The 26,636-nt window shown below is 40.6% G+C and overlaps 1 protein-coding gene across 1 annotated transcript; it reads left to right on the top strand.

Annotated features, from left to right (window-relative positions):
• On the top strand, positions 1 to 26,159 carry PRPH (peripherin). The gene is made up of 9 exons (XM_073614031.1): positions 1 to 652; positions 5,804 to 5,864; positions 6,030 to 6,125; positions 7,724 to 7,888; positions 12,646 to 12,771; positions 12,897 to 13,117; positions 15,915 to 15,964; positions 18,261 to 18,343; positions 25,466 to 26,159. The coding sequence occupies exons 1-9, from the start codon at positions 129 to 131 to the stop codon at positions 25,514 to 25,516; spliced, it is 1,377 nt and encodes a 458-aa protein (XP_073470132.1). The 5' UTR covers positions 1 to 128; the 3' UTR covers positions 25,517 to 26,159.
• Positions 26,160 to 26,636: the final 477 nt, after the last annotated feature.

The raw sequence follows: 26,636 nt of genomic DNA, 5'->3' as shown, positions 1-26,636 counted from the left end.
ACAATCATGATCCAGGCTGCCTTATAAAGCAACTCACTGGAGTCACAGTCTTTCTATTCAGCATCCCAGAACAAGCAATACAAAGCATCTTTCCAGAGTACTAAAGGGCAGAGAGAACATATCTCAGAATGAGTCACTCTGGATTAAGATCCACATCATCCACCTCATACCGCCGCACTTTTGGGGCTCCTCTTCTGTCTCCTGCGTCCTATTCCTCTTCCTCGAGGTTCTCAACTGCCAGGCAATATGCTAGCCCCTCTCCTGCTGCCTCTAGCCGTTCCTCACCCTCAGCCTTCAGAGTACGGTCCAGCACTCCAGTCCGAATTGGTCTGGACCGAATGGACTTCTCAGTGGCCGAAGCCCTCAATCAAGAGTTCCTGACCACCCGCAGCAATGAGAAGGCTGAAATGCAGGAACTGAACGACCGCTTTGCCAGCTTCATAGAAAAGGTTCGATACCTGGAGCAGCAAAATGCAGTGCTGGTCACAGAGATCAACCAAGCCAAGTCCAAAGAGCCCACCAGGGCAGCAGATCTGTGCCAACAAGAGCTCAGGGAGCTCCGCAGACAGCTGGATCTCCTAGGCAAAGACAGGGACCACATTCAGGTGGAGAGAGACAACCTGGCAGAAGACCTGAACCTGCTTAAGCAGAGGTGAGAGTCTCTGGGGTGGGCAGGGTGTGTGGGTAACACTAGGCTCTTCAAAGACATCAGCAAACCAAATCCCAGCACCATGTGCTATGTATATTATTATGGATACAATTTATGTTACTATTTATTTATTTGAGGTACATATATAGCACTGTCAATTATTATATTAATTATACATTATACATCCATATCAGCCCCTGCCCTCAAGGAGCTTGCAATCTAAGATCCCTAACTCATAATCATACATACACATACTCGAGCCAATTCGGACATGATTCATGCTAAATGGATGTAATTTACACCAGCTAGATGTGAGAATTGCAGCTCTATGGGCATCAATTGTTATGCTATTTTTCTGTACACTCCAAGTTTGCTTGGACTGTTGGGATTTGCTGTTCCTCAACATCTGCACAAGTAAATTAATCAAGTGTTTTGTTTTTTTGTCCTTGTCATATTTACAACAATATCTTAATTTTATATAGTTAATTTACCGGGTTAAAAATCAACTCTAGGTAGTTATGTAAACACCCGTCAGTTTACTTTTAAATTATTTTTAAAGAATTTTTTTTAGTTTGCCCATATAACTATCACCTTTTGTATAGGGGGCCATATAGCACATCAGTGGTATGGTCATTGTTTTAGATTTTATCTAGTAAAAGTTTCAATTCATGTGTTTTAGTAATGTGTCTAACTTTTTGCATGGAATTGGTCTCTAAACTGTCCTCTAAAGGACATATACTGTATATAAACTGATAGTAAAGGTGCTTATTTAGATGTCATATTTACAGTCCATCATTTTTGGTCATTTTCTGGACAATATAATTGATACAGTTGTTTTTAGGACTAAAAACACTAAAGAGATACTAAATGAGAGTTATCCAGGCTAAATTTTAATTCCCAAATGCTGTGTTTCAAACTATAATGTACCAACATCTTAAGTTTCATAAATCTTCTAAAGTGTGTTTTGTATTTGTTGGAAATAAGAAGTGTCTTTTGGAGGTCAGATCAATTCCTAACATCATTATTAGATACCGGTAATTATAATAAGCTAGTATAACCATCTAAGGGGATAGGATGTATTATTGTTTCCCAAAAAAAAGACTGTAATTTGCTCCTATAAAGCGTAATGTAGTTTAACCTATAGTTTGGATCTGAGATATTAGAATATGTAATAGGAGAGCACCTAGACAATCATGCAACTGAAACAAAAATTAGATACAAAAACAAACAAAGGGGAGATATTAATCAGTAGTATCAGGTCTGAATGTAAAGATGTCAGGGGCCAATATAAAATAAGCATGGCTTTTACATTTATCATCTATTCGGAATAAAAAAACACGCGTGTTGTATTGATGTCTCTTCAGATAATACAGCGCTTACGTATACTTATTTTTGAAGAGGTGCATTGTGAGAGAGCTTACACTGTATTGCATAACATTTCTAGGCTTTTCCTTCAGTAGCATTTCACCAGTGTTCATTTATTCATGGACCTAATACACAGGTCAATGTGAAAATACCACTGGTGAACAACAACATTACTAAGTTGCTAAAGGTATAAAAGTAGTATTATCAGAGTAAAAACACAACTGTCTGGCACCCTTGTGTGAAATGTATCATTTCAATATAAAAAAAGAATAGAAGAGAATGTAAAAAACAGGACTAAAGTTGTCAGTCTTCCCTCCATAGCGTTCCAGCCCTCAAAACCTGGCAATAAGGTTAGGGAAACAAAATGTTTATTCCTTTATTGTAATTTCTATATTTTCTTCATTAAATCATGCACCAAGTATAGTTATTTTGGTACCGAAAGCATTTTTTGTATTAAAATTATTTAATTTTCTTTCATGGATCCTACAATTAATAAAATAATTTGTTACAAATGATCTGCTAAATTATCTATTCTGATAACTGAGAAGAGGAAATTGAACAACCTCATCACATCCCTGTCTGACCATGACCATGTGATGTAATGTATAAGGGAAAGAGCGCCCTCAACAGGTAAACCACTGACTTACCAGAAAGCTTCTTTATTGAGGGTGTGGTTCTACAAGCATATTGCAACAAGTGGTAAGTTGCTGTTTGTACAGTATATTACTTTCCCATCATCCACTCTAGCAGAGCTTGTACCATTTATGGCAAACAAATCATGAATGTATGGTTTGTAATAAAATATATTTTTTACAACTGCATTTGTTTTTAAAGAAGTTTTACTTTATGCATTACATACTTCTTTTATGGGAGTTAAATTCCTCATCTACTTCTGAAAGTCATATCATAGCTAACATAAGCAGCACATCAGTGAAAAGTGAACATCTTAACACGTAAAATATAAATGGGATGTTGGTTTGTCTCCATCAAGCCATCAGAGAAGAGTTTTTCATAGATAGGAGGAGTCTGGTTGCCAGGCATCCTTTATCTCTTTGTTCTCCTCTTTTTCCCAGGGACCACCAAGTGGAAAGCTTTGCAGCACTAGTGCAGTTTCATTACAAAATATGAAACAAATTACTTAGCATTTGGTGTAGAGCACAAGGGGGTGTAATTATTTTATTGGAACGGTTATAATGTGCAGATATCCAAAGACACTAATCCCTTTGTCCAGTTCTTTAATTGCATCAGAATTACAATTCATGTTTAATTGTGGCCAAATTATCTGAAATAAATCTCATATGGTGTCAGAGTACTTAAGATGAGCTAAAACAAAGACAGGTTGCATAAACTGAGGGTGAGAGAATAGTTGGCATGCATCCATTTCTCTGTCTGTGTAGACGCTCCTTTTGTGAAGTTGGACAGTTGAGAAGGACATTAATGGTTTTCAGTGGACTTTTTGCATTAATGAAGAAGAAAATAACAGTGCATTGTCTGCACTGTTGTGTTCAGTCTATTGCTAATAAGAGAGTTGCACATGCATTATGATATTCTTTTAGCAATACAACTTGGAAAAAATGAAACATGTCCATAGCAACCAATGCACTAAAATGCTTTCTATAAGTTCAATAAATGGCATTGTGCAAAATACTTTTTTGTAAAAAGCACAAAGTTATTTACTTAATAAACCAAAACACTTTATTCCAATAAATGCCCTAGCTGTTTTTCTATGTTGTATAGGTCCACCTCACTTCTTTACAGCTCTGCACCAAAGCCACCCAGGGCAGGATTAACATTGACCTAACCATAACATTTTATATCTTAGCAGAGATAATTGGAAAATTGTTGGAAAGTCATTTTGGATCGAATAAAGGAAAGCATCTCTTCCTTTGTCATTTCCTTTCTCATCTTATCAATGTGCTAATGAAATATTTCAATAAAACCTTTCCATTCCATTACATACTTTATTTTATTTATTGCATTGCATGATTTGCCTGACTTGCAGGGAAAGGTGATGACGACAATGGGTGTGTCTATATGCAATTCAGACAAATCATGAAATTAAATGAACAAAAGGGGCGGGCTGGGGAGAAATAACTGGATGATAATGGATTTCCTCCAGCCAGGAAAAGAAGAAGTGTGCAATGAGTAAGCAATTTCAATATGAGTCTGTTCAACTGCGGTAGACTTTTTACTGAAGATCAGATAAAAAAAAATTTTCTCCCCTTCAGCCTTAATGACCTAACTTAGCTGTAACAAAATATGTCCCACTGGATCCTGGAGAAATCTTATGTGAAGAGATGACAGGTCCTCTTCCTGGCACTGAACTTCTGGAGCTGAGGGAGTTAAGCTTCGGGTTTCCAGGCTAAACTCAATAGAAGCTCCCAATGAGGACCCACCCCCTCCTCCCCTCTTATCCATTGAGAAAAGCCTGTGCATTGTTTGCGCTGCATATACCACAATATGTGAATGAGAGGAAGAATCTTTTCATTCCTCAGACTTTCTCCCATTCACAAATTGTGGTACAATCAGTGTGATCAATGCATAGGCTTTTCTCAGTGGAGAAAGGAGGGGACGGGGTCCTCGTTGGGAGCTTCTTTTATTGAGTTCAACCCAGACACAGTGCCAAAAGTTCATTTTCAGGAAGAGGACCTGTCATCACTACACAGAATATTTCTATAGGATCCAACAGCCTGCATGGCATGGGACATACTTCATTACAGGTAAGTTAGACCACTAAAGGTGCAGAGAATTTTTTTTTTTTTCTATCTAAAGTTCAGTTTTAACAAAAAACTTGTGGAAATCATTCAGTTAGCCTATTTAATTGATATCTAATCTATCATAACTGCAGGTAGAAGCAGAGTGATATCCATCAAGTTCAACCTTACACCTGTGTGTGTCCCAGAAGACAAGCTGGCCATTCACAAAGTGCCACGGGACTTGCACATGCGCAGTCGGAAACCAACAGTGAAGCCGCAAGGCTCCACTGCCGGTTTCCCTTAGTTGGAACGGCGGCGCCTGTACCCGATCCAATATATATATTTTCAAACACCCTAGAGAATAAAACCATATGGTTGCGATCTTTCCCAAGCCTAGACCAGCTCTGTGACGTCAGCCAACAGCGGGCTTCAGGCTGCTGTCTGCTGAAAACAAGTCACATGTGTGCAGAACGGACTGGACTCCTGTGATGCACAATAGGAGAACAGCCAAACGAGCTTTCCTTAAAAGGTTGGTAAACTGCAACATATTAAATGTTTGCTTTTGGGTTTAGATTTACAATTTTACAAAAACAAAGAGGTTCAAATGACTAAATAATGCTAGGAGTCAACATAAACACAATTATTACAGCAGACAGGGCAAAGGGTCCATTTGTTGCTTGCTAAGGAAGTGTGCAGGCCTGGGTGGTATTCTCTCAGCACAAAGGGGAATTTTCATTTTTTTAAATTGGAAATCCCTTTCAATTGCAGCTGAGCAGCAATTTGTTTCTCTCATCTCTGTCAGTAGAGGAGACACCCCATGACAGTACCAAGGTAAGCAAGAGCAAACAGGCCTCTTTGTGAGTAACAAATGGCCAATGCCTCCCAACATGACAAAATCCAAAATCAAGATAACTGTACTGATGTTCCTGATCTACTGTACAAACATAATAGTCACCTTTACTTTGCCCAGATAGTGCCAAAATACCTATTTTAGAATGAAAACACCTGCACATGCAAACATTTGTGGGTCTGAAAATCAGAACAAATTTGGGTAATGTGATAAGCATCATTGTTTGTTCATTTATGTTTACAGGCTGGACGAAGAAATGCACAAAAGAGAAGATGCAGAGAATAACCTTGTTCTGTTCAGGAAGGTAAGCCATATCTTAGAAGACTAGAGATATCAGCCAAGCAAATCATAAAAAAGCAAAACAAAATGGGATGAAAAGATCACTATCAAGTTGCCTACTACTTGTCCAAGCAAGATAGAAGCTTACCAGTATGGTAGATAAGTAATCTCTTTGTTGGTTATCTTGTAGGATGTGGATGATGCAACCTTGTCTCGTCTAGAGCTAGAAAGAAAGATTGAGTCCCTAATGGATGAAATTGAATTCCTGAAGAAACTTCATGAGGAGGTATGTATGAGCCATGTCAATATGAGTAAAGCCGGGTATACACCAGGTGGGTAGACCCGCTTCTGTTGAACAGAGAGCCGTACATATATATTGAAAGTTGGCTGCTTCCAGCTGAACTAGCTGACTTTCTGTGCATGTGTACCATGCTTTAGAGTTGTGCAGATATTTAAAAAACTAGCACATACTAAAAACAAGCAATTTCCTAGTTTTATTAAAAATATGCATTCTTCAGAATGATGTTCCTGGTAAAATACCGTAGTACAAATAAGATGCAGTTTGGAGAGATACACACACACACACACTTTTGATAGAAATGGCATACTATAATACTTTTACTTTTTCACATTCCACTTAAATTAAAGAGGAAGTTCACTCCTCCCATACATTTTTTTTCTTTTCCCAATTACTTTGTCCACTTAGTTGTCTTCAAAAATCATAGTCACATGCCCAGCGAATCTGGCATTGTCCTTCTGTAATCTGCTTCTCCTGATACCATCTTCCTTTTTGAGATCAGGAATCAGCGGTCTCTTCCTGGTTCAGGCAGCTGGCCACCAGATGATGTGCCAGGTTTGCTCTCCACCAACCATTATGTTGAATGCAATGGAAGCTGATGGCTTCTGAGGTGTGATGTACATGTCCAGGAGGCTTCAGGAGAATAGAGGTGGGGAAAACGAGTCAGGAGAAGTGTAAAAGAATAAAAAATAAATAAAATGAAAAAAAAAATAAAAAATAAAACACTTTTTCAAACGCTTTGTATCATACCTCCCAACATTTTGACATGGGAATGAGGGACACCTACTACAAACATATGTAGGCATAGGACACGCCTCCTGCCACACCCCCTTAAAGGAGAATTAACCAAAAAAAAAGGTTAATTAAATCCACAAGGGATTTTTTTACCACTGCTATTCCTTTATATTGGCTTTAAAAATTTACAAATGCAGCAATTTAGAATTTGGATGGCAGGTTTAGCACTGGGAAACACTTTTTGAAAGATAAAAAGTATAAACTATATGGATCAGATCAAAATGAGGGACATATGAGGAGGAAAGAGGGACAGAGGGTCATTGCTCCAAATCAGGGACAGTCCCTTGAAATCAGGGGCAGTTGGGAGCTATGTTTGTATGAGTGAATGTCTTTTTTAATAGGACTACTATTATAGTACTGAAGAAGACTGGAAAGGCAAGACAAGTTTGACCAAATAACTATTTGGTCAAATAGTTATATTATAACAATTTTTTCTACTATATACTGTTGCTTGTACACACATACAATAAAGACATACATAAATCAAGCATTATTCTTACCAATGCTATAATCAAGCAAGGTTTCAAGAATTGCAATACAAATAGCGCAGACAAGGGGAACCAGCAAACAAACATTGTAACTGAGCTAAAGCCAGAAAGTCCAAGTTCAATAACCTGAACTTTCTGGTCCAAGAACCTGTTGCTGTGGCTTGAATGGCAAAAGCTCAGGCTCACTTTAACGATACAATAATTTAACAGTCATTGATAGATACAAAAAACAGGTTTTAAAGACAATATAACCTGTTACAATCTATAATCTCATGTTGTGTATTAAATCTTTTTAATATGTAGGAACTTCAAGATGCGCAAGCTCCAGTGCAGGCTCCAACCGTACGCATGGAAATTGAAGCTACAAAGCAGCCGGATCTTACATCTGCTCTTCGTGATATTCGTAGCCAATATGAGAACATCGCTGCCAAGAATCTACAAGAATCTGAGGAATGGTACAAATCTAAGGTATGAGGGAGAAACCTAATATGTGAGATAGACACAAACACGGGGTAATATAGGTATTTATATACGACAAGGAGCAATGAAGCAAGAATTATTATATAATAATGTATTTAGTGCTTATGATCCTCTAAGACAGTACTGCATATCATTGGTCAAGTTCTCTGGCAGAAAAGTGCCCCTGGTGAATATTTTAAAACAATAATAACCATAAGCAGATTGATTAAAGTAAGCCTGCACTCACAAATTACGTAGACTGCTATCACTAGCTTTTCCTTTAGACTTCATTTTCTGCATATTTGCTCCAGGTCACTGACTCAAAAAGGTTTGAGGCTAGTCAGAGTTCTTTTCCAGGCCCGCAGATTGATTTTAAGGCATTTTAACTCCACGGATCAACCTACAGTAAAAAAGTGGATATCTTAAATGGGGGACACCCTACGCCTTGAACGGTATATATGGCAACACAGGGCTCTTATGGGAAATTTGATAGATTGTGGGCCCCTTGGCCGGATACCCTGGGTCCGAACTTGTGTTAAATCGTTTATTGATTGTATAAAGTGTAAATTGCTATTGCTTCTACCAATGCTTGTGGGCAGTGGCGGCTGGTGCTCAAAATTTTGGGGGGTTGGCTCAAACAAACTGAAAAATTAAACTGTTAGTAATGCAGGGCTGTAAATAGCCATTTATCAAGTGAGTATATATCATTACTGCTAGATAAAACTGTGCCCATCATATGCAGCCTCACTGTGCCCGTCAATTGCAGCCTCCCTGTGCCCGTCAATTGCAGTCTCCCTGTGCCCATCATATGCAGACCCACAACGCCCCAGCCATGTTCGTTGCATGAACTTGCAGGGTAGTTGTGGTGCACCCTATTCATGGTGAAATGCCATTTAATTTTTGCTATTAAATAGCACTGAGTGGCTGCATCTCTTTTCAGGTGGGGTGGTCGGGGATGGTAAAACTTCAGCTCAACTGCCTGCTTGTACCGCCCCTCCCAGCTGTGTGAATGGGCCCCTTAGGTCTTCTTTACAAGTATGGTCTCAGATCTGGGCATTCATCTCGAAGGGTCCACGTATTGACTGTCTGCCTGACACCCTTTCCATCCCAGGTTATTTTTTATCACTTTTACCTGTTCAGCGGCTCAGTACATTCTCTGCACTCATTTAATGTGGCCATAGAATAGATGATTCCTTTTATTATTTCATTCCTAGTATGGCCAACTTATGTGAGAGCAGAGAATGTTCTGAGCTGCTGAACAGGTAAAAGAGATAAAAAGTAATGTGGGATGGAAAGGGTGTCAGTCAGTGATGGGAATGGTCAGATCTGACACTGGAGGATGCAGGGTGTGTGTGATCAGTGAAGATACATGTGAGGGGAGAGCAAACAGCAGAAAGTGAAGGGAGGGGGTGGATCGGTGTGATTGGGAAGATGTAGAGACTTCCATTACACGGAGAGAGGGGAAGTAAAGTTGGAGGTAGGGATGAGCTTCGAGTTCAAGTCGAACTCATGTTCGACTCGAACATCGGCTGTTCGCCAGTTCACCGAACAGCGAACAATTTGGAACACCCTTTAAAAGTCTATGGGAGAAATCAAAAGTGCTAATTTTAAAGGCTTATATGCATGGTATTGTCATAAAAAGTGTTTGGGGACCTGGGTCCTGCCCCAGGGGACATGTATCAATGCAAAAAGAAGTTTTTTCGGGAGCAGTGATTTTAATCATGCTTAAAGTGAAACAATAAAAGTGTAATATTCCTTTAAATTTCGTACCTGGGAGTGTCTATAGTATGCCTGTAAAGGGGCGCATGTTTCCCATGTTTAGAACAGTATGACAGCAATATGACATTTCAAAGGAAAATAAGTAATTTAAAACTACTCGAGGCTATTAATGAATTGTCGGTCCGACAATACACATAAAAGTTCATTGATAAAAACGGCATGGGATTTCCCCACAGGGGAACCCCGAACCAAAATTTAATTTAATTTATCTCGTCCCCCCCTCTTTTCCTGTGGCCTGCCAGGTTGCGTGCGTGGATAAGGGTCTGGTATGGATTTTTAGGGGGACTCCCACGCCATTTTTTTTTTAATTTTGGCGCGGGGTTCCCCTTAAAATCCATACCAGACCTGAAAGGCCTGGTATGGAATTTCGGGGGACCCCATCCTTTTTTTTTTTTTTTTCATTTTGGTGCAGGGTTTCCCTTAATATCCAAACCTGAACGGCCTGGTATGGAATTTGGGGGGGGCCCCACGCATTTCTTTTTTTTTTTTTATTTTGGTTCGGGGTTCCCCTGTGGGGAAATCCCATGCCGTTTTTATCAATTAACCTTTATGTGTATTGTCGGACCGACAATTCATTATACAATTCATTATAGCCGCGAGTAGTTTTAAATGATTTTTATTCCTTTAGAAATGTCATTTTGCTGTCAGACTGTTCTAAACATGGGAAACATGCACCCCTTTACAGGCATACTATAGACACCCCCCCAGGTACGAAATTTAAAGGAACATTACACTTTTATTGTTTTACTTTAAGTATTATTAAAATCACTGCTCCCGAAAAAACGTCCGTTTTTAAAACTTTTTTTTGCATTGATCCATGTCCCCTGGGGCAGGACCCAGGTCCCCAAACACTTTTTATGATAATAACTTGCATATAAACCTTTAAAATTAGCACTTTTGATTATTCATGTTCGAGTCCCATAGACTTTAACGGTGTTCGCGTGTTCAAACAAATGTTTTGCCTGTTCGCATGTTCTGGTGCGAACTGAACAGGGGGGTGTTCGGCTCATCCCTAGTTGGAGGTGAAAGGTGTTGCTGTAGCAGGAGTCAGGACAGTGACAATAGCATAGCAGGTGCCCCTTCTGCCCCCCAGTCCTGGCCCTGCATGTACTGTACCTTCTCTGTGTGTTTCCAGGGATCCCTCTGTGAGCACTGCTGGCTGCTGAGTCTGTCACAGAGAATGGATGGAGGACATGAACTGCTGCCTCTGACTGCTGCACAGACCTGAGCCTGCCACCGTTCTTCTTCCCCTGCTGATTCCCTCAGCACTTACTTGCTGAAAGAGGCAGGCAGTGCGTGAGCCAATTCACTCCTCCACCAGCAGCACAGGGGCCGAGAGAGCTGGGACTTTAAACTTACTATCGGCAAAAGTAGCCGGTGTAAATCCGCATAGGAGCCGAAATAGAAAAAATAGTCCCTCCAGTTACAGTCTCCCCGGCTCTCCTTATGAACTGATGCCCCCCCCCCCTCAGCCCAGGGGTCCCCCCTTATCAGCAGCCCCAGATAGAGCACTGGATGGATGGCCAGTTGGTCATCTACCTGTATGTAGGCTGGGCAGCGATTGCCCTGGTCACTCCACTGTCCAATCCTGTGTTCTCTGGGCTAGGTCGCAGCAGGCGGGGAGGTGTACAGGAGTGTCTGATGGCCGACCAGCCAACTCAGAGAGGCTCAGTCCTTGTGTTTCACCACCATGGGACCAGGAAAATTGACCAGTGAGACCGGAAGTGAAGCAGTTCAACTAAAAGCACCTTCACATCCTCCACGGCTCTGCCAATCACAAAGAATAATTGTATAGTGGGAGTGTTGGGGCGCACGGTTCTGTGTCCTGAGGAAACGTTAAAGGAAGCCAATCAAGCTTTTCCAGCTGCAAGCACATGATTGCAGAAACATCATGCTTCCCATTGACACCTATGTGTCCGGCGCTCGCAGGCACTTAAAGGAACATTTTTATTTAATTTATTTATTACATTTTTTTGATCACTAGCTTTGGGGGGGGGGGGGCGCGGCGCCCCTGGAGGGGACGTTCTTTTTGTTTCACCGAACTCTCTGGCGTGGTAATCTGCGGAGATGGCTTCTGCTGTCTTGCATGTAGTCTGCTGAATCGGCAACATGTATTCTATCTGTATGATGTACAATCTCTAGCATTGCTGCTTTTATATTTCTCTGTTCAATAAAGGTTTCTTTCTGAGAAAAGAAAAAAGGCTTGAGGCTAGAGACAGCCAAGCAACTGGCATTTTCAGAGGGGGGCAACAAGCCTTGATCTTTTGTTCAATATTACGACATGTTTCCTGTAATGATTAAGATTTTATAGTTTAAATGTTTGTCAACCATAGATAATCTCAAAACACAGCCTTTGTGTGGCACTGTAGCTTAGTGATCACTAATCAAGATATACATTAATTAGTAATTTGCTTATCATAGTACCAATGATGCACTCCGTGGGGTGCATTTATAAAAAAAATGTGGATGGCAATCTGCCTAGTAAAAATGATGGGAATGGGGAAAAAAATAAATAGTGTTATTAGGCAATTTCCTGTGCTGGACAATGTTTTTCGATGATTTAAAATGGAAAATACAGCGTTTGGCCACTAGACGGAGCGAAGTATTGTAGGAATTTTCTATAATATTTAGTGCCATCTTGTGGCCAAATTAATTTTTTTTAAATTTAAAATAATAGAAAAACATTCACCAACACAGGTAATAACCGAATGCAAAAATTTTGCTCCATGTGCACAATAAATGTACATGCACTTTCCCTAAGTGAATTGCTATGCATTTAAAAAAAATACTGCCCTTTGTGTATGTTAAAGTTATATTGTTACAGTTTTTACAGTGTTTTATTACTACAGGCTCTCTGAAGGCTCTGAATAGATAGCAATACCAGTGGTGACATTAATGAACACCTCAGACATCAATACTTTTTAAATACTTTATAAAAACAATATTATTAATATATTAACATATATTTTTTCACTCCTATGGAACAGTTTGCTGACCTGTCAGATGCTGCAAACCGCAACAATGAAGCATTGCGTCAAACCAAGCAGGAGATGAATGAATCACGACGACTGGTCCAGAGATTGACTAGTGAGGTTGATGGGCTGAAAGGAACAGTAAGTAATCTTTTGATAAAAGTTAAGTATTGGGTAATTACTGGTGACTAACATTCCCAAAATGAAGTAACCAAAGCCTTGATGATGGATATCTTCTCTCTAATATTACCTGTCATCCTTTGCAGAATGAAGCTCTGCTGCGTCAGTTGAAGGACATGGAGGAACAGTTTGGGTTTGAAGCAGCAAATTACCAGGATAATATTGGACGACTAGAACAGGAGGTGCAGCATATGAAGGAAGAAATGGCACGTCACTTGAGGGAATACCAAGACCTGCTCAATGTTAAAATGGCATTAGATATTGAGATTGCAACCTACAGAAAACTCCTTGAAGGCGAAGAAAGCAGGTGAGATGAAGTGTACACCCAAAAAACACCTAAAAACTATTCTACCTAATGATGTCTCTACTGGTATAGTCTACCTACTTATAACATGGGTGGGACACTAGAACTGATGCTAGAAGACTACAATTGCAGTATTTAAAGGGTGTATATACTGTAGTATATTTTTGATTATTTCACTTGGAAGTTTTTGTTGAAAAGTGAATCTGAAAAAAATGGTGATGTGACTTTAAAACCTTTAGATGCCTGCTGTACAATGTCTCATGATCTTATTTCACATAAAGATAAGTAGGCAGTTCCTTTGGGGGCTTTTTTCCCCCAGACAGTGCATTTAGCATCCCTGCTGACCAAAAATCAATTTCAGAATATATGATATGCAGGGGCCATTATGTCAAAGAATTCATATAGCTCTGAGCTTGCTTAGAGAACCAGTAAATCTCAGAAGAATCCAGGCATAACAAACTGTAAGCTGATCTTGCTTATGTTTATTTATTTATATTCACATACATACAGTGTGTATAACAGTTGGTTTCTCTTTAAAAAAAAAGGGATTTCATTTTGAGCTTTTGAAAGTTAAAATCTTACCTAAAAGTAAACATAAAACTTACTTGCCATTACCTATTATTATATTATTACTAGTCTTGAAAAGCCTCTTTGGGCCTGTCTCTGAATAAGTTCCACTCTGCTAAATACCATTCACCATAAAAGCACTCTGATTAGACAGGGGGATTTTTTTTTTAACCACATGAAGACCAAGCTTTTTCTGGCACTTTTTGTTTACAAGTTTAAATCAATATTTTTTGCTAGAAAACATTAACAAAACATTAAATATTTTAGCAGAGACCCTAGAGAATAAAATTGGGATTGTTGAAATCTATATGTCACACAGTATATGCGTAGCGTTTTTTTAAACGCAATTTTGGGGGGAAAATACACTTTACTGAATTTAAAAAAACAATATATGCCCCAATTTTTTTGTAACATGTGAAAGATGATGTTACACCAAGTAAATAGATATCTTAACATGTCACACTTTAAAATTGCACACTATCGTGGAATGGTGATTAAAATCTCCATAAGCAATGCTTTAAAAAGTTTTACAGGTTATCTGTTTAGAGTTACAGAGGAGGTCTAGCGCTAAAAGATAAAATTATTATTAACATTCGTGGCGATTTTTCACACATGTGGTGCAAACAACGTTTACATATGCGTGCATGACTTATGTAAGTGTTTGCTGAGGGAAAGAGGAGCTTTAATTTATTTAAATTTTTTTAAATCAGTTTTATTCCTATTACGAGGAATGTAAACATCCCTTGTAATAGAAAAAATAATGACAGGTCTTCTTTATGTAGAGATCTGGGGTCAAAAAGACCATACATCTCTTCTTTACTTTTAAAAGCAAAGCAATATAAAAAAAAATTTTGATCTTTTGTTTAAAAAAAAAAAAAAAAAAGTGTTTATTTCCACCCTGGACCGGAAGTTACATCACACGTCACTCCAGTTCTCCAAGGGCATAGAGGCAATCAGAGACGATCTTGTCTTTCATTGCCTCTGTGACCAGCCGGCCGCACTGTGGGATTGTTTCTCCGGCGCGCGCTGCTTCAAAAAGTGATCTAGTGGCTAATGATAACCCTGGTAAACCACTTGCAAACCGCAAGGTATATACACTGTATGTATAGCGGTCGGCAAATTAAATAACATGTCACGTGCAATGGTTTTGCACAGTGCAGTCCTGATCTTTTGGGGTCCTCTGCTAGCACTTCTGGCTCCTTCCCACTAATGAGTGCCCTCCCATTGCAAGCCACTTGCTATGGAGGCACTAGTATGGACTCACTCCCGAACCGCACTCTGTGTGTTCATTGACACACACAGCAGCTCAGTCCCCCCCTCCCCCCCGCCCACTCTCTCTTTACTAACTGTGATTGAAAGCAGCAGGAGCCAATGACTCTGTCTGCTGCCTCGATCTCCAGTAAGGAGAGAGAGAGCTGCTGCTCATGGGCAGAGGATGCATTAGGGTAAAAAAACCTTCCACCTTTAGAACCACTTTAAGAAATCAGACCCCAGTGATAAAGTGAAACTGTGAAGCCCATAAACTTTGTGCTGTCTGCCCTTATGGCCCGTACACGCAATCTGAAAATCGGACAAAAAATACTGCTTTCGACATGATCATACGATAATCGGATCATTAGCACAGAGCTTTCAAGAGCCGATCACGACAATTCATCCGATATTATTCGATCGGACAATCGCGAAAATTTTTCTCGTACGATACCAGATTGTATGATTTTTGTTTAGTCAGTACAGTTGTCGTCCAAAAATACAATACAAATACATTACAACACATGACATCCTATTGTCTTTTTTTTCCTGTCGTACGAGAATTTTCGTGACTTTAGTAACCTATTCAATTTCCACTTGCGACTATTAAGCGAAAAAAGTCGGACGACCTGTTGTCCGATTTTCATATCGTGTGTACGGGTGATTAGGCTGGAGTTTAGAAATAGAGCATAGGTTCACTTTGGTGATAAAATTGGCACTACTGAGTCTAATAAACAGGAGAGCACGCAGATCTATTGTGTCCTGTCACAGATGACATTGATGAAGAAATTGAGATTAAGCAGCATGGCGTCAATAATACATAATTGGTTGCTATAGGCTACTACACACTAAAGACGTTTGTACTTTTATTATATATATTTATTTGTAGATGATGTAAATGATGGTAAACTCTTAATAAATCTTTATTCATACAAATATGTATAAAAAAAAAAAATCTTCTAATGAAACTTGTCTTGTATTTCAGGATTACTGTCCCCATTCACTCAATGACATCTTATACTATTAAAAGTCCAGGTTAGTAATTCTGAATACACTAATACATCTCCATGTATATTAAAACATCTGCTGTCATGTAAGTGTGGGTTTAAACTGCTATGAAATCATTCTTTAGACCAAATGTCAATAACAAATTGAAGGGAGAGAGAGTGGCACATAATTGTGAAGTGGAAGAAAAATTATAAATGGCTTTCAACATTTTTTACAAAAAAATATCTGGAAAGTGTGACATGCATTTGTGTTCAGCCCCCTTTGCTCTGATACCCCTAACTAAAATCTAGTGGAACCAATTGCCTTCAGTAGTCACCTAATTAGTAAATAGAGTCCAGCTGTGTGTAATTTAATCTCAGTATAAATACAGCTGTTCTGTGAAGCTCTCAGAGGTTTGTTAGAGAACCTTAGTGAACAAACAGCATCATGAAGGCCGGGGAACATGACTCACAGGTCAGAGATAAAGTTGTGGAGAAGTTTAAAGCAGAGTTAGGTTATAAAAAAATATTCCAACATCTCACGGAGCATTGTTCATCATCCGAAAATGGAGTATGGCACAACTGCAAACCTACCTACCTACATGGCCGTCCACGAAAATTGACAGGCCAGGCAAGGAGAGCGTTCATCAGAGAAGCAGCCAAGAGGCCCACGGTAAGTCTGGAGGAGCTGTAGAGATCCACACTGGGTCTCACTGGGTCTCACGACCCGCTTCCTGATTGGCTGGGAGGTGAATCAGTGTGACAATAGCGAATACTCATTTGCTATTGTCACACAACTGGGTGCGCTCAGGGCGAAGTGCTCTGCGCCCGAGCCCACCCTTTTCTGAAGCCTATCAGAGCCTCTAATCACATGCTTCAAAAAAAAAAAAAAAAAAACCCTCATTGGAATCCATGCACCCGGCATCTGTCGCCCTGCATGTAGATTAGGGGGCCTGATGCATGGATAGGGGGGAAGCTCTGTTGTGCCCCTAATAGATGGACCGCCAATGCTGCAGGCAGTTCCCAGTTTTTTAAATTATTTTCATAGGCCTTGTAACAGAACCCCGTCACACTCCACTTGAGTGCCTTCTTCAGTATACAGCCTCCTCCAGTCTAAACATCAGATATCAGATATTACAGCCACATATTGTAACTAAAAACCAGCTTTCGACGTGATTGTACGATAATCGGATTGTTGGCACAGAGCTTTCAAGAGCCAATCACGACAATTCATCTGATATTATTCGATCGGACAACCGCGAAAATTTTCCTCCTATGATAACAGATCGTATGATTTTCGTTCAGTCAGTACAGTTGTCGTCCGAAAATACAATACAAATACATTACAACACATGACATCACTTCCGATTTTTTTTTTTCCTGTCGTACGAGAATTTTCGTGACTTTAGTAACCTATTCAATTTCTACTTGTGACTATTAAGCAAAAAAAGTTGGACGACCTGTCGTCCGATTTTCGGATCGTGTGTACGGGCCATTAGGCTGGACTTTAGAAATAGAGCATAGGTTTACTTTGATGATGAAATGGGCACTACTGAGTCTAATAAACAGGACAGCATGCAGACACAGGGTGACTTAGACATAGGAGGTGCATGGGGAGCTGGAACAAGGGTTTCCCAACCTCTCCAAGGGATTCTGAGTTCCATGGGCCCCCCCGGCCCAAAGTGAATCCCGTCACAGGCCTGCTAGTATTTGTTTGCTCTGTTGCTCACACCTCAGTTGGACTGCTTTGGACATCCCAAAGGTGAAAAACTTCCTGTCCCTTTCAATGAACGAAAAAATAAAATCGGATTTTGTACTTTTGTATCTTTTTTATCTGAGTCTATTGAAGAACATACCCACATGTAAACAGTAGTATAACCTGAGGGCAAAATGTCCCTCAATAGACTGCAAGAAAAAGGATATTACAGCAAGTATAAAATCCTATTATAGCATGTGATGCCTCTAATTTGATGTCCAGCTCAGTGTAGACTTTTGAGAAAAGTAAGTGAGCCAATCAAACAAGCAAGAAGTTTACTTTACTACCCCAGTTTGCCATATTTTAAATTAATAGAGGAGTTTGGCAACACTTCACTTCTGGGTCACAGGAGTACACTTACTTTTACTCTCCTGTGACCCAGAATCAGCTGAGAGCAGGCTAAACTCCACAGTCATGTTACATGTTACAGAGCCGCTCCAGGCTCTGGAAGAATCCCGACCATATTGTCGGGATCCACTCGGATGCCTGATTGGCAGCTGGCTCAGCCTTTTAGCATTATAGGTAGAACAACGCTTTAAGTAAGCTCAAGTTCCCACATTGATCATATGTATCTTTATGTATCCTTCAGGACCTGCTGAATTAGATCACAGCTCCGAGATTCACACCAGGAAAACTGTTGTCATTAAAACTATTGAGACAAGAGATGGAGAGGTAAGCTAGGCTGCAAATATCTATTGGCAGTAATATTATAGTGTGACTGGTAACAAATAATATTTTTATACAAATAAGTGACTTATAAGTATTCTTTTATACATATGACTCATTTTTATAGTTAAGAGCTACATTTTCACAACAGTAAAGATTTTTCAACATATGGCAGATAATAGTAATTATTATTATACAGGATTTATATAGCGCCAACAGTTTACGCAGCGCTTTACAATATAAAAGGGAGACAATACAGTTATAATACAATAAAATACAAGAGGATTAAGAGGGCCCTGCTCAGAAGAGCTTACAATCTAATAGGGTGGGGCAGGTGGTACAAAAGGTTGTAACTGTGGGGAATGAGCTGTTGGAAAGTGGTAGGAGATTAGCTGGAGATGTGATAGGCTTTCCTGAAGAGATGAGTTTTCAGGGATCGCCTGAAGGTAGCAAGAGTAAGGGATAGCCGGATAGGTTGAGGTAGCGAGTTCCAGAGGATGGGAGAGGCTCTGGAGAAATCCTGGAAACGAGGATGGGAGGAGGAGGTGAGAGAGCTTGAGAGTAGGAGGTCTTGAGAAGAGCGGAGAAGATGATTTGGGTGATATTTGGAGACAAGATTGGTGATGTAGCTCGGGGCAGAGTTGTGAATGGCTTAGTATGCTGTGGTTAGTATTTTGAATGTAATTTGTTGGGTGACTGGGAGCCAGTGTAGGGATTGGAGGAGAGGGTTGGCAGACACTGAGCGGTTGGTAAGGTGGATAAGTCTAGCAGCAGCATTCATGATAGACTGAAGAGGGGATAGCCTATGGAGAGGTAGGCCAGTGAGAAGGGAGTTGCAATAGTCAAGGTGAGACATAACAAGGGAGTGAATGAGGAGCTTGGTGGTTTCAATTGTTAAAAAGGGGCGAATTTTAGAGATGTTACGGAGGTGAATTCTACAAACTTTTGACAATGATTGGATTTGAAGCTGAAATGACAAGTCAGAGTCTAGGATTACACCTAATACCCTGGTGTGAGGGGAGGGCCTGATGCTTGCATTGTTGATTTTGATCGAAAAGTCATGGAGGGGGGCACGGGCATGGGGGGAATATTAATAGCTCCGTTTTAGATATGTCAGTTAGTAAGTTAGTAATGCGAGAGGAGACTGAAGGAGTGAGGTGAGGAGTAGACAGATAGATTTGGGTGTCATCAGCGTATAAGTGGTATTGGAAGCCGTGGGCGGTTATCAAGTGACCAAGGGAGGAGGTGTAGATAGAGAAGAGAAGGGGTCCAAGAACAGAGCCTTGGAGGACCCCCATAATGTTTGCGAATTGTAAAATACCTTACAGTAGGTATTGTGGGAGATGCTTAGAAATCTAGTGTAAGCTAAAAACTAGATAGATATATTTTCCTTTGTGTATTTGATTTTTTTTCACTTATTTTTGCAATAAGGCCCCATTCACACTTTGCATAGTGAGGGGACTGCCCCCCTACCAGAACACTCCAGTCTGCGCTCTCTGCTTATTGGGAGCCGATTGGCAGACCAATTTTGGTCATGTACCTCTCGACAAAAGCCGGCCAAACGGCTTCTGTCAGACTGGCTGCAGTACACATGGGCCTAATGTTGGCAAGTTTCTATTGAACCGGCCGATCCCACCCGACATTCTGCCCATGTGTACTAAGCTTTAGAGTGTACAGTATACACCAATCCCAGGCTGATGCAAAAGCAGCAAGACAGAATGGTGTTTGGCTCCTTTTTTATCACATGGATAAAGTTGGTGGATTTTTAAACTAGCTTTTTGGCATTGAATGATTGCTGCAAATAATTTGGCTACAACACCACCCTGCGTCGTTACATCACTTTACTATATGCCTAGAGCCTGATGTGTGGGGATGCAGCTATAGGTGTGACAACAAACAGCTTCTTCCTCAGAGAATGGGAGAAATTAAAGTGGTTATAAAGGCTCAAAGTTTTTCTTACCTTCATGCCTTCTATGCATGAAGATAAAAAAAAAAAAAAAAAAATCTTCTGTGTGCAGCTCCCTCTCAACCCCCTTATACTTACCTGAGCCCCATTTCAATCCAGTGATGTGCATGACAGCAGCAGCTCTTCCAGGTCTCTTCCTCCACATTTGCTGAGACAGCAGCAGGAGCCATTGGCTCCCACTATTGTCAATCCCAGCCAGTGAGCCATTGAGGAGAGAGTGGGGGTGGGACCAAGTCACATTATGTGTGAGTGAACACGCATAGCATTGGCTTGGGAGTGAGCCTGCTCAGGTGTCCCCATAGCAAGCTGCCTGCTATGAGGGCACTCGGCAGGAGCCAGGAGCGCTGGCAGGGGACCAAAAAAGCAGAGGATTGGGGCTGCTCTGTGCAAAATCACTGCACAGAGCAGGTAAATATGACATGTTTATCATTAAAAAAAAAATAATCTGCCTTCAATATCACTTTAAAGCGTTTGTTACCCTAAGAAAAAAAGATTATCCTGTCCCTTTAAGGCATGAATAACAGCACAGTGCTTGTGCTGTGTAATTTGGTCCCTTGTATCACCAGAAATACCTGGCTGATCCTGCCAGTTTCTTCCCTTCCCCCTGTAAACTGATCATGGTTTATCATGGCTGCTGAGCCCTGACACTGTGGTTAGTTTACGTGCCGCCATCATCCGCTCGCTCTTCTGTCTGCTCGCCCCCTGCCTGTCAGCTCCTGACAGTGCCCGCCCCTCCCCTTCTGCTGCTCATAACTTTATCATTTTCTGGCAATCCCCTGTGTTAGATAATGCAATGTCTCCAGTGTCTGTGCTTTATTAAAAAAATGCCCCTGTATACCTCATTTCCGAGTGCCGCTCACATGACCGGCCGCCTCTCTCCTCCTCCCGACTGACATCAGCGGGGGATTCTCAGCCCCTGCCACTGTAGCTGTCAGATGGAGAGCTGGAGACATTGCATTATTTAACACAGGGGATTGCCAGAAAATGATAACGTGGGTTTACAACCATTTTAAGAGTAAAGGTTACAGTTGTATGTCCAGAGCAGCAGATAGTACCAGAATTTGTAGCCATTGCAGCCATATCTCATCTACACAACATGTATAGATGTGACACAGCAGCTGAATTCTTCCCTGCTGCATCCATTTTTAATAGTGGAGAAATTAAAAAAAGATGGATAAAAAAGAAACAAGAAGGTACAAAATACATAAAATTGCTGCAGCAGTACACATTTTGCAACATCAAGAAACTGCCACCGACAGTTACAGTGCACCTTTTATGTATCCAAGTGAAATAATTTCAAAACAAAAACAAATCAAACAGATAAAAAAAAACTCCTGAGGTCGACGGTGATGTCCGCGGAACTTGATGATATGCACATTCTTTAGGTCCCTTTACCACTGAGGCAGTTTTCAGGCATTTTAGCGCTAGAAATAGCACCTTTAAAGTTCCTGAAACGGCCTCCTATTCATTGCAAGGGGTACTTTCACACCTGGGCGGTGCGCTGGTGGGACGATAGAAGAAGTCCTGCAAGCAGCATCTTTGGGGCGGTTTGGGAGCGCTGTATACAGCGTTCCCAAAACAATCCCGCCCATTGCAATGAATGGGCAGCGCTTCCGAAGTGCCTGAAAAGCGATTCGGAAGCACAGCAACACAGGAGTTTTTAACCCCTATTTTTGGGGCAAAAAGCGCCCCGCTAGCTGCCAAAAAGCATTGCGAAAGTGCCGCTTAAACAGTGGTAAAGTGCCACTAAAAAGAGCGGCGCTTTACCGCGAGCGCATGGTCGGCCCCAGTGTGAAAGGGGTCTAAGTGATGTTCTGTCCTGGATCCACCTAACACAGTAAGCAAAAGTGGCTGGCCAGATTAATAGTATAGACTGGCAAGACCTACCAGGACATATGCAGTTTACCTGTGTGCACGCTGCATGTGCACTGAGTGATTAAAGTGCATTTTACTTGGATTTATGTTCCACGTCATACACTCTTTAAGCTACAATAGAAGTCCTAGGAGAATTATGACCCCCCACCCCATGAGGTGTAAGCATGAGTGACATACTAAGATATTTTAGTTTTGATCCATGTAGAAAGGTGAACCTTAATCCTTTGAAGTAGGAAAATTCACCAGGTGATGTTTTTAACTTTATATGGTACCCCTGTGCATATGGAATCTGAGAGAAACCCTCAGGCTCGGTTCACACTGGGGCGACTTGTCAGGCGACCTAGTCGCCTGACAAGTCGCCTCCCGTTCTGTGCTATGGAACCGTTCTAATTGGAGCGACGCAAGTCGCTCCGACTTAGAAAAAGGTTCCTGTATTACTTTGGGGGCGACTTGGGGCGACTTGCATAGACTTCTATGCAGAAGTCGTCTCGCAAGTCGCCCCGCAGTCGTTTGCAGGTCGCCTCGCTGAGGCGACCTGCAAGTCGTGCCGCCCATGTGTGAACCGAGCCTCAGAGTACACCTTAATCTGTGTATTCACTTACACTGTGAAGTGATCTGGAACTGTTCTTTTCATACAATATTATTGAAAACGTTTTTTTTTTCTTATATACTATATTCCATTTGGACATTCTTTATTTCGATTTGTCTTTTTTTCCACATTTTTCATTTGGATAAACAAAAAGGTGCACTGCAATTGTTATTGCTGACAGTGATTTGTTGAGGTTATATTTATAACACTGAACCAAATTTTTTGAATTTTTTTTTGTGAGGTGAGATATTAATTAAAAGCGTTTCTAAAGACAATTTTTAAAAAATAAAATCCAACATTGTAATAAACATATTATACTCATCTGTTCTGTGTAATGGTATTGCACAGAGCGACCCTGAACCTCCTCTTCTGGTGTCCCCTGCCAGCGCTCTCGGCTCCTCTTCTCTGTATGACCCCATAGCATATGCTTGCTATGGGAGCACACATGCGGGCACGCTCCCGAGCTAGGCTGTGTGTGTTCATAGACACATACAGTGCGACTCAGCTCTGCCCCCTCCTCACAGAATTTGACTGACAGCCAATGGCTCCTGCTGACCTCTGTGTCCTATAGCGAGATCAAAAAGAGGGGAGAGAAGACCAGCAGCTGGCCACAGTGGTACATTGACGTAGGACTCAGTTAAGTCTTTTTGGGTTAGGTGGAGTACAGAAAGTAGCAAAATATTTTTTTCACTTTAATGCAGGAAATATGAAAAATAAAGATACCTGAGTCTGGACACAACATAAAAGAATAAGTAAAATAGCTGTTAACACAATTTGCTGGTGGCAAACATATACAATATAAAAGAAAAAGTGTAGCACTTAGTAAAACAACATGACATGATAAGATTACACCACTTCAACTTTTTCATTAAGGCTGGGTTCACACATGTGCGGTGCGAATTGAAGCTCCGTTTTCACAGCTAATTGACAAAGTTGTTGTTCAGCATATCAGGTCCGTTTTTGATCAGGATCAGGTCAGGTTTACATCAGGATCAGGTCAGGATTGTATTCTGTGCACAATGGAATGCATCTGCGAATCAGATGCATTCCCATACAAGATAACGTGCTTGCAATTCGCACTGCAATGCCCAGAAAACACACATGTTTTTTTGGGCAATGTGGAGTGCGAATGCAACGCACATGTGTGAACCAGCCTCATTCAAATGAAAGTATTTTAAAATGTCATGTGAATTGGATGCGGTGTAATCCACATCCAATTTGCATAGGTGTAAACCTAGGCCTAATCTTTGGCAGTAAAACCTGGAAGCTGATTGGTTTCTCTGCAGAGTTGCACCAGATTTTGCACTCCAGTTTTAGTAAAAAAAAAAAACAGAGCTTGGTATTGACCACCTAATTGCAAGCAGTCAAAACATGTACCCGATTTACCAGCATACACCATCAGCTCTGGGCTTCTCCGCAACAATGGATCTCCAAAGAATGTCAATCAAGAGAAAAAGCAAGGCCCTCTCATAGTGTAGTAAATTTGTTATATTAATTTAAAAAATAACTCACATGGATCGAATATAAACACAGCTTGGTATCAGTGCAGTAAGGTAATTGTTTCAAATTGATAAGATGGCCGTGCAGGGAATACATTAGGGAACAAAAAGTTTTAAGCTTTAGCATTACTTTAGGCGCTGGCTGCTAAGTTTTCGCTTTGGTTATATTCGTAAACGGTAACTATATATTTGACATTTCTGAAAGGGGGACTGTTGAGCATGTGGATAACACACAGGATTTATTTTGGAGCCCTAAAGCTGGCTATACACTAGTAGATTTTCAAATGAATGTTTGTATGAATGTTCATATGAAAATTCTGATAAGTACTTTTGATGACTTCACAAATGTCATTCAAAAGTACTTCAAAATTTTGTTTGCTTTTAAAATGGATTTTTCGAACATGTACATTGGTTAGGTTAGAGGCTTATGGACTTTTTAGGCACATAAACAATTATTCATAAAAATTGATCATTTTATTCAACATCATTTAGAACATTTTGTCACAAAGTATCAAAAGAATATTGCAAAAAATAAAATAATGCACCCAAAGGGTAGGGTTGCACCAAGATCAAAAACTCTTAGCAAGGTATTGGTTTACCAGTTCACCCCTTCTGTTTCCTCATGGTAGGGCCCGAGGCCCTCGGGCTGGTTTCATGATTTCAGGAGCTTATAAGGTGCATCTGAATAACATGAAAACATATAATCAATACAGTTTTTTTTATTTGATCTTGGAACGTATAGACTTTCCCTCATACAACTACTCAGATTGGTTTTAGAAAAATTGAACAAAATGTTCTGAAAAGGAATATTTTCAAACAAATTTCTACTAGTGTATGGCCTGTACGGATTTGAACCCTTATTCCATCATCCTGTAGTCTTCCAGAAGTATTATGTGCAGGCAGGCGTAGCTCTAGAGAAAAGTCACAAAACACACAATACCTGACAGAAGTTGCAGTCCCACCTAGAGTCTCTATCAATAGCTTGCTCAATCAGGAATGATGAAATTGATAGCACAGTTGCATTAAGATACACATAGTGAACTTTCTGACTTTAGCAAAGTAATGATGTCTTTTGAATAGCTCTTACAGCAAATGATTTAAAAATTAAGCGGGTGCAGTTGGTATCTAGGTGGTGGGCTTATTAGGTTAATGTGTGATTTTATAGTATTGCTTCTATACCTTGTCCATTTTCCATACAGCAGGTGGTGACTGAATCCAGGAAGGATCAACCATCTGATGGGGAGAAGTAAAATGCTACTTATCAGTTAAAGAGAAGAAAGGTCCTAACACCTCTAAATACCCTAAGCCTAGACCAAGGAGCGGCCTGTGCTATTTGAGTGACTTTCATTTTGGTTTGAGTATCTTATGTACAAGGTTCAGGTTTATCAATATCCACTTACATCATGGTAAACCATCTCTTAAGTGCCTGTGTCCCAGACTGTGATGTTACCTATTTTCTATTCAAATGCCTTCTGAAATGTTGTGCAAAAATGTAATATCTTCACATTCAATATATTACCTAGGAGCATTGTATCATCATAGTGAAGTAACCAACCATTTGATCAGTCTACATATATTGACACGTGTGGAGTGATATTCTGTTGGCATATGTACTAGGGAAAAGATAATCATTTGTCTTGTTAAATTATACAAACATGGCAGGTTCTTCTGTGATTAGCAGTATTATTTACCTGTGCTGGCCTTTCCTGCCCCTTTGTTGACATACACTTGAATGTCAAGCTTGCTGGTCAATTTGTTAAAGATATGATAGCTGTAAAGCGACTTTGGTGCTATAGAATCCATGCCCCTTTGTACTGGTTGGGACACTACCCGTATGCCTTGTAGCAATGTACATGTGCCATGTTTGCTTAACCAGCTAATAAAATAATTGCAGCAATCAAGCAAAGCGTGTATCCTTACTTATTGAATGTGTGTACAGTTTACAAAGAATTATCATCAATTAAAGCGGTTGTATACCCACAAAATTTTTTTTTTTTTTTTTAACCCTGTAAAGCAAAAGGCATAATGAGCTAGTATGCACCGCATACTAGCTCATTATGAAATACTTACCTTAGAACGAGGCGTCAGTATCTTACCTGGTCCACGCCGAGGGAGCTGTCATGTTGCCTCGGCGTGTCTTCCGGGTATCGCGGTTCCAGCAATGTGAGTGGCTGGAGCCGCGATGTCATCACTCCCGCGCATTCGCGCGGGAGATTTCTTACTCGGCAAGGTCCGGTGTCTTGTCAAATACAGTCCCCTATCATATAGTGTCCGCCCTGTACTGCGCAGGCGCAGTACAGAGGACAAACGAGATGCTGAAAGTCTCCGAAGTTTAACAGCTGATCATCAGCTGTACACGGCGCCTGCGCT

Source organism: Aquarana catesbeiana, linkage group LG02 (assembly GCF_042186555.1).
Source record: "Aquarana catesbeiana isolate 2022-GZ linkage group LG02, ASM4218655v1, whole genome shotgun sequence".
NCBI lineage: Eukaryota > Metazoa > Chordata > Amphibia > Anura > Ranidae > Aquarana > Aquarana catesbeiana.
This window is presented reverse-complemented; position numbering and strand designations above follow the sequence as displayed.

What these genes read in the sequence shown, in the direction of transcription:
- PRPH (XM_073614031.1), top strand. Translation starts at nt 129, where the DNA reads ATGAGTCACTCTGGATTAAGATCCACATCATCCACCTCATACCGCCGC. An exon ending in CTGAACCTGCTTAAGCAGAG is followed by an intron (nt 653 to 5,803) that starts GTGAGAGTCTCT and finishes TTATGTTTACAG; the next exon opens with GCTGGACGAAGAAATGCACA. An exon ending in ACCTTGTTCTGTTCAGGAAG is followed by an intron (nt 5,865 to 6,029) that starts GTAAGCCATATC and finishes GTTATCTTGTAG; the next exon opens with GATGTGGATGATGCAACCTT.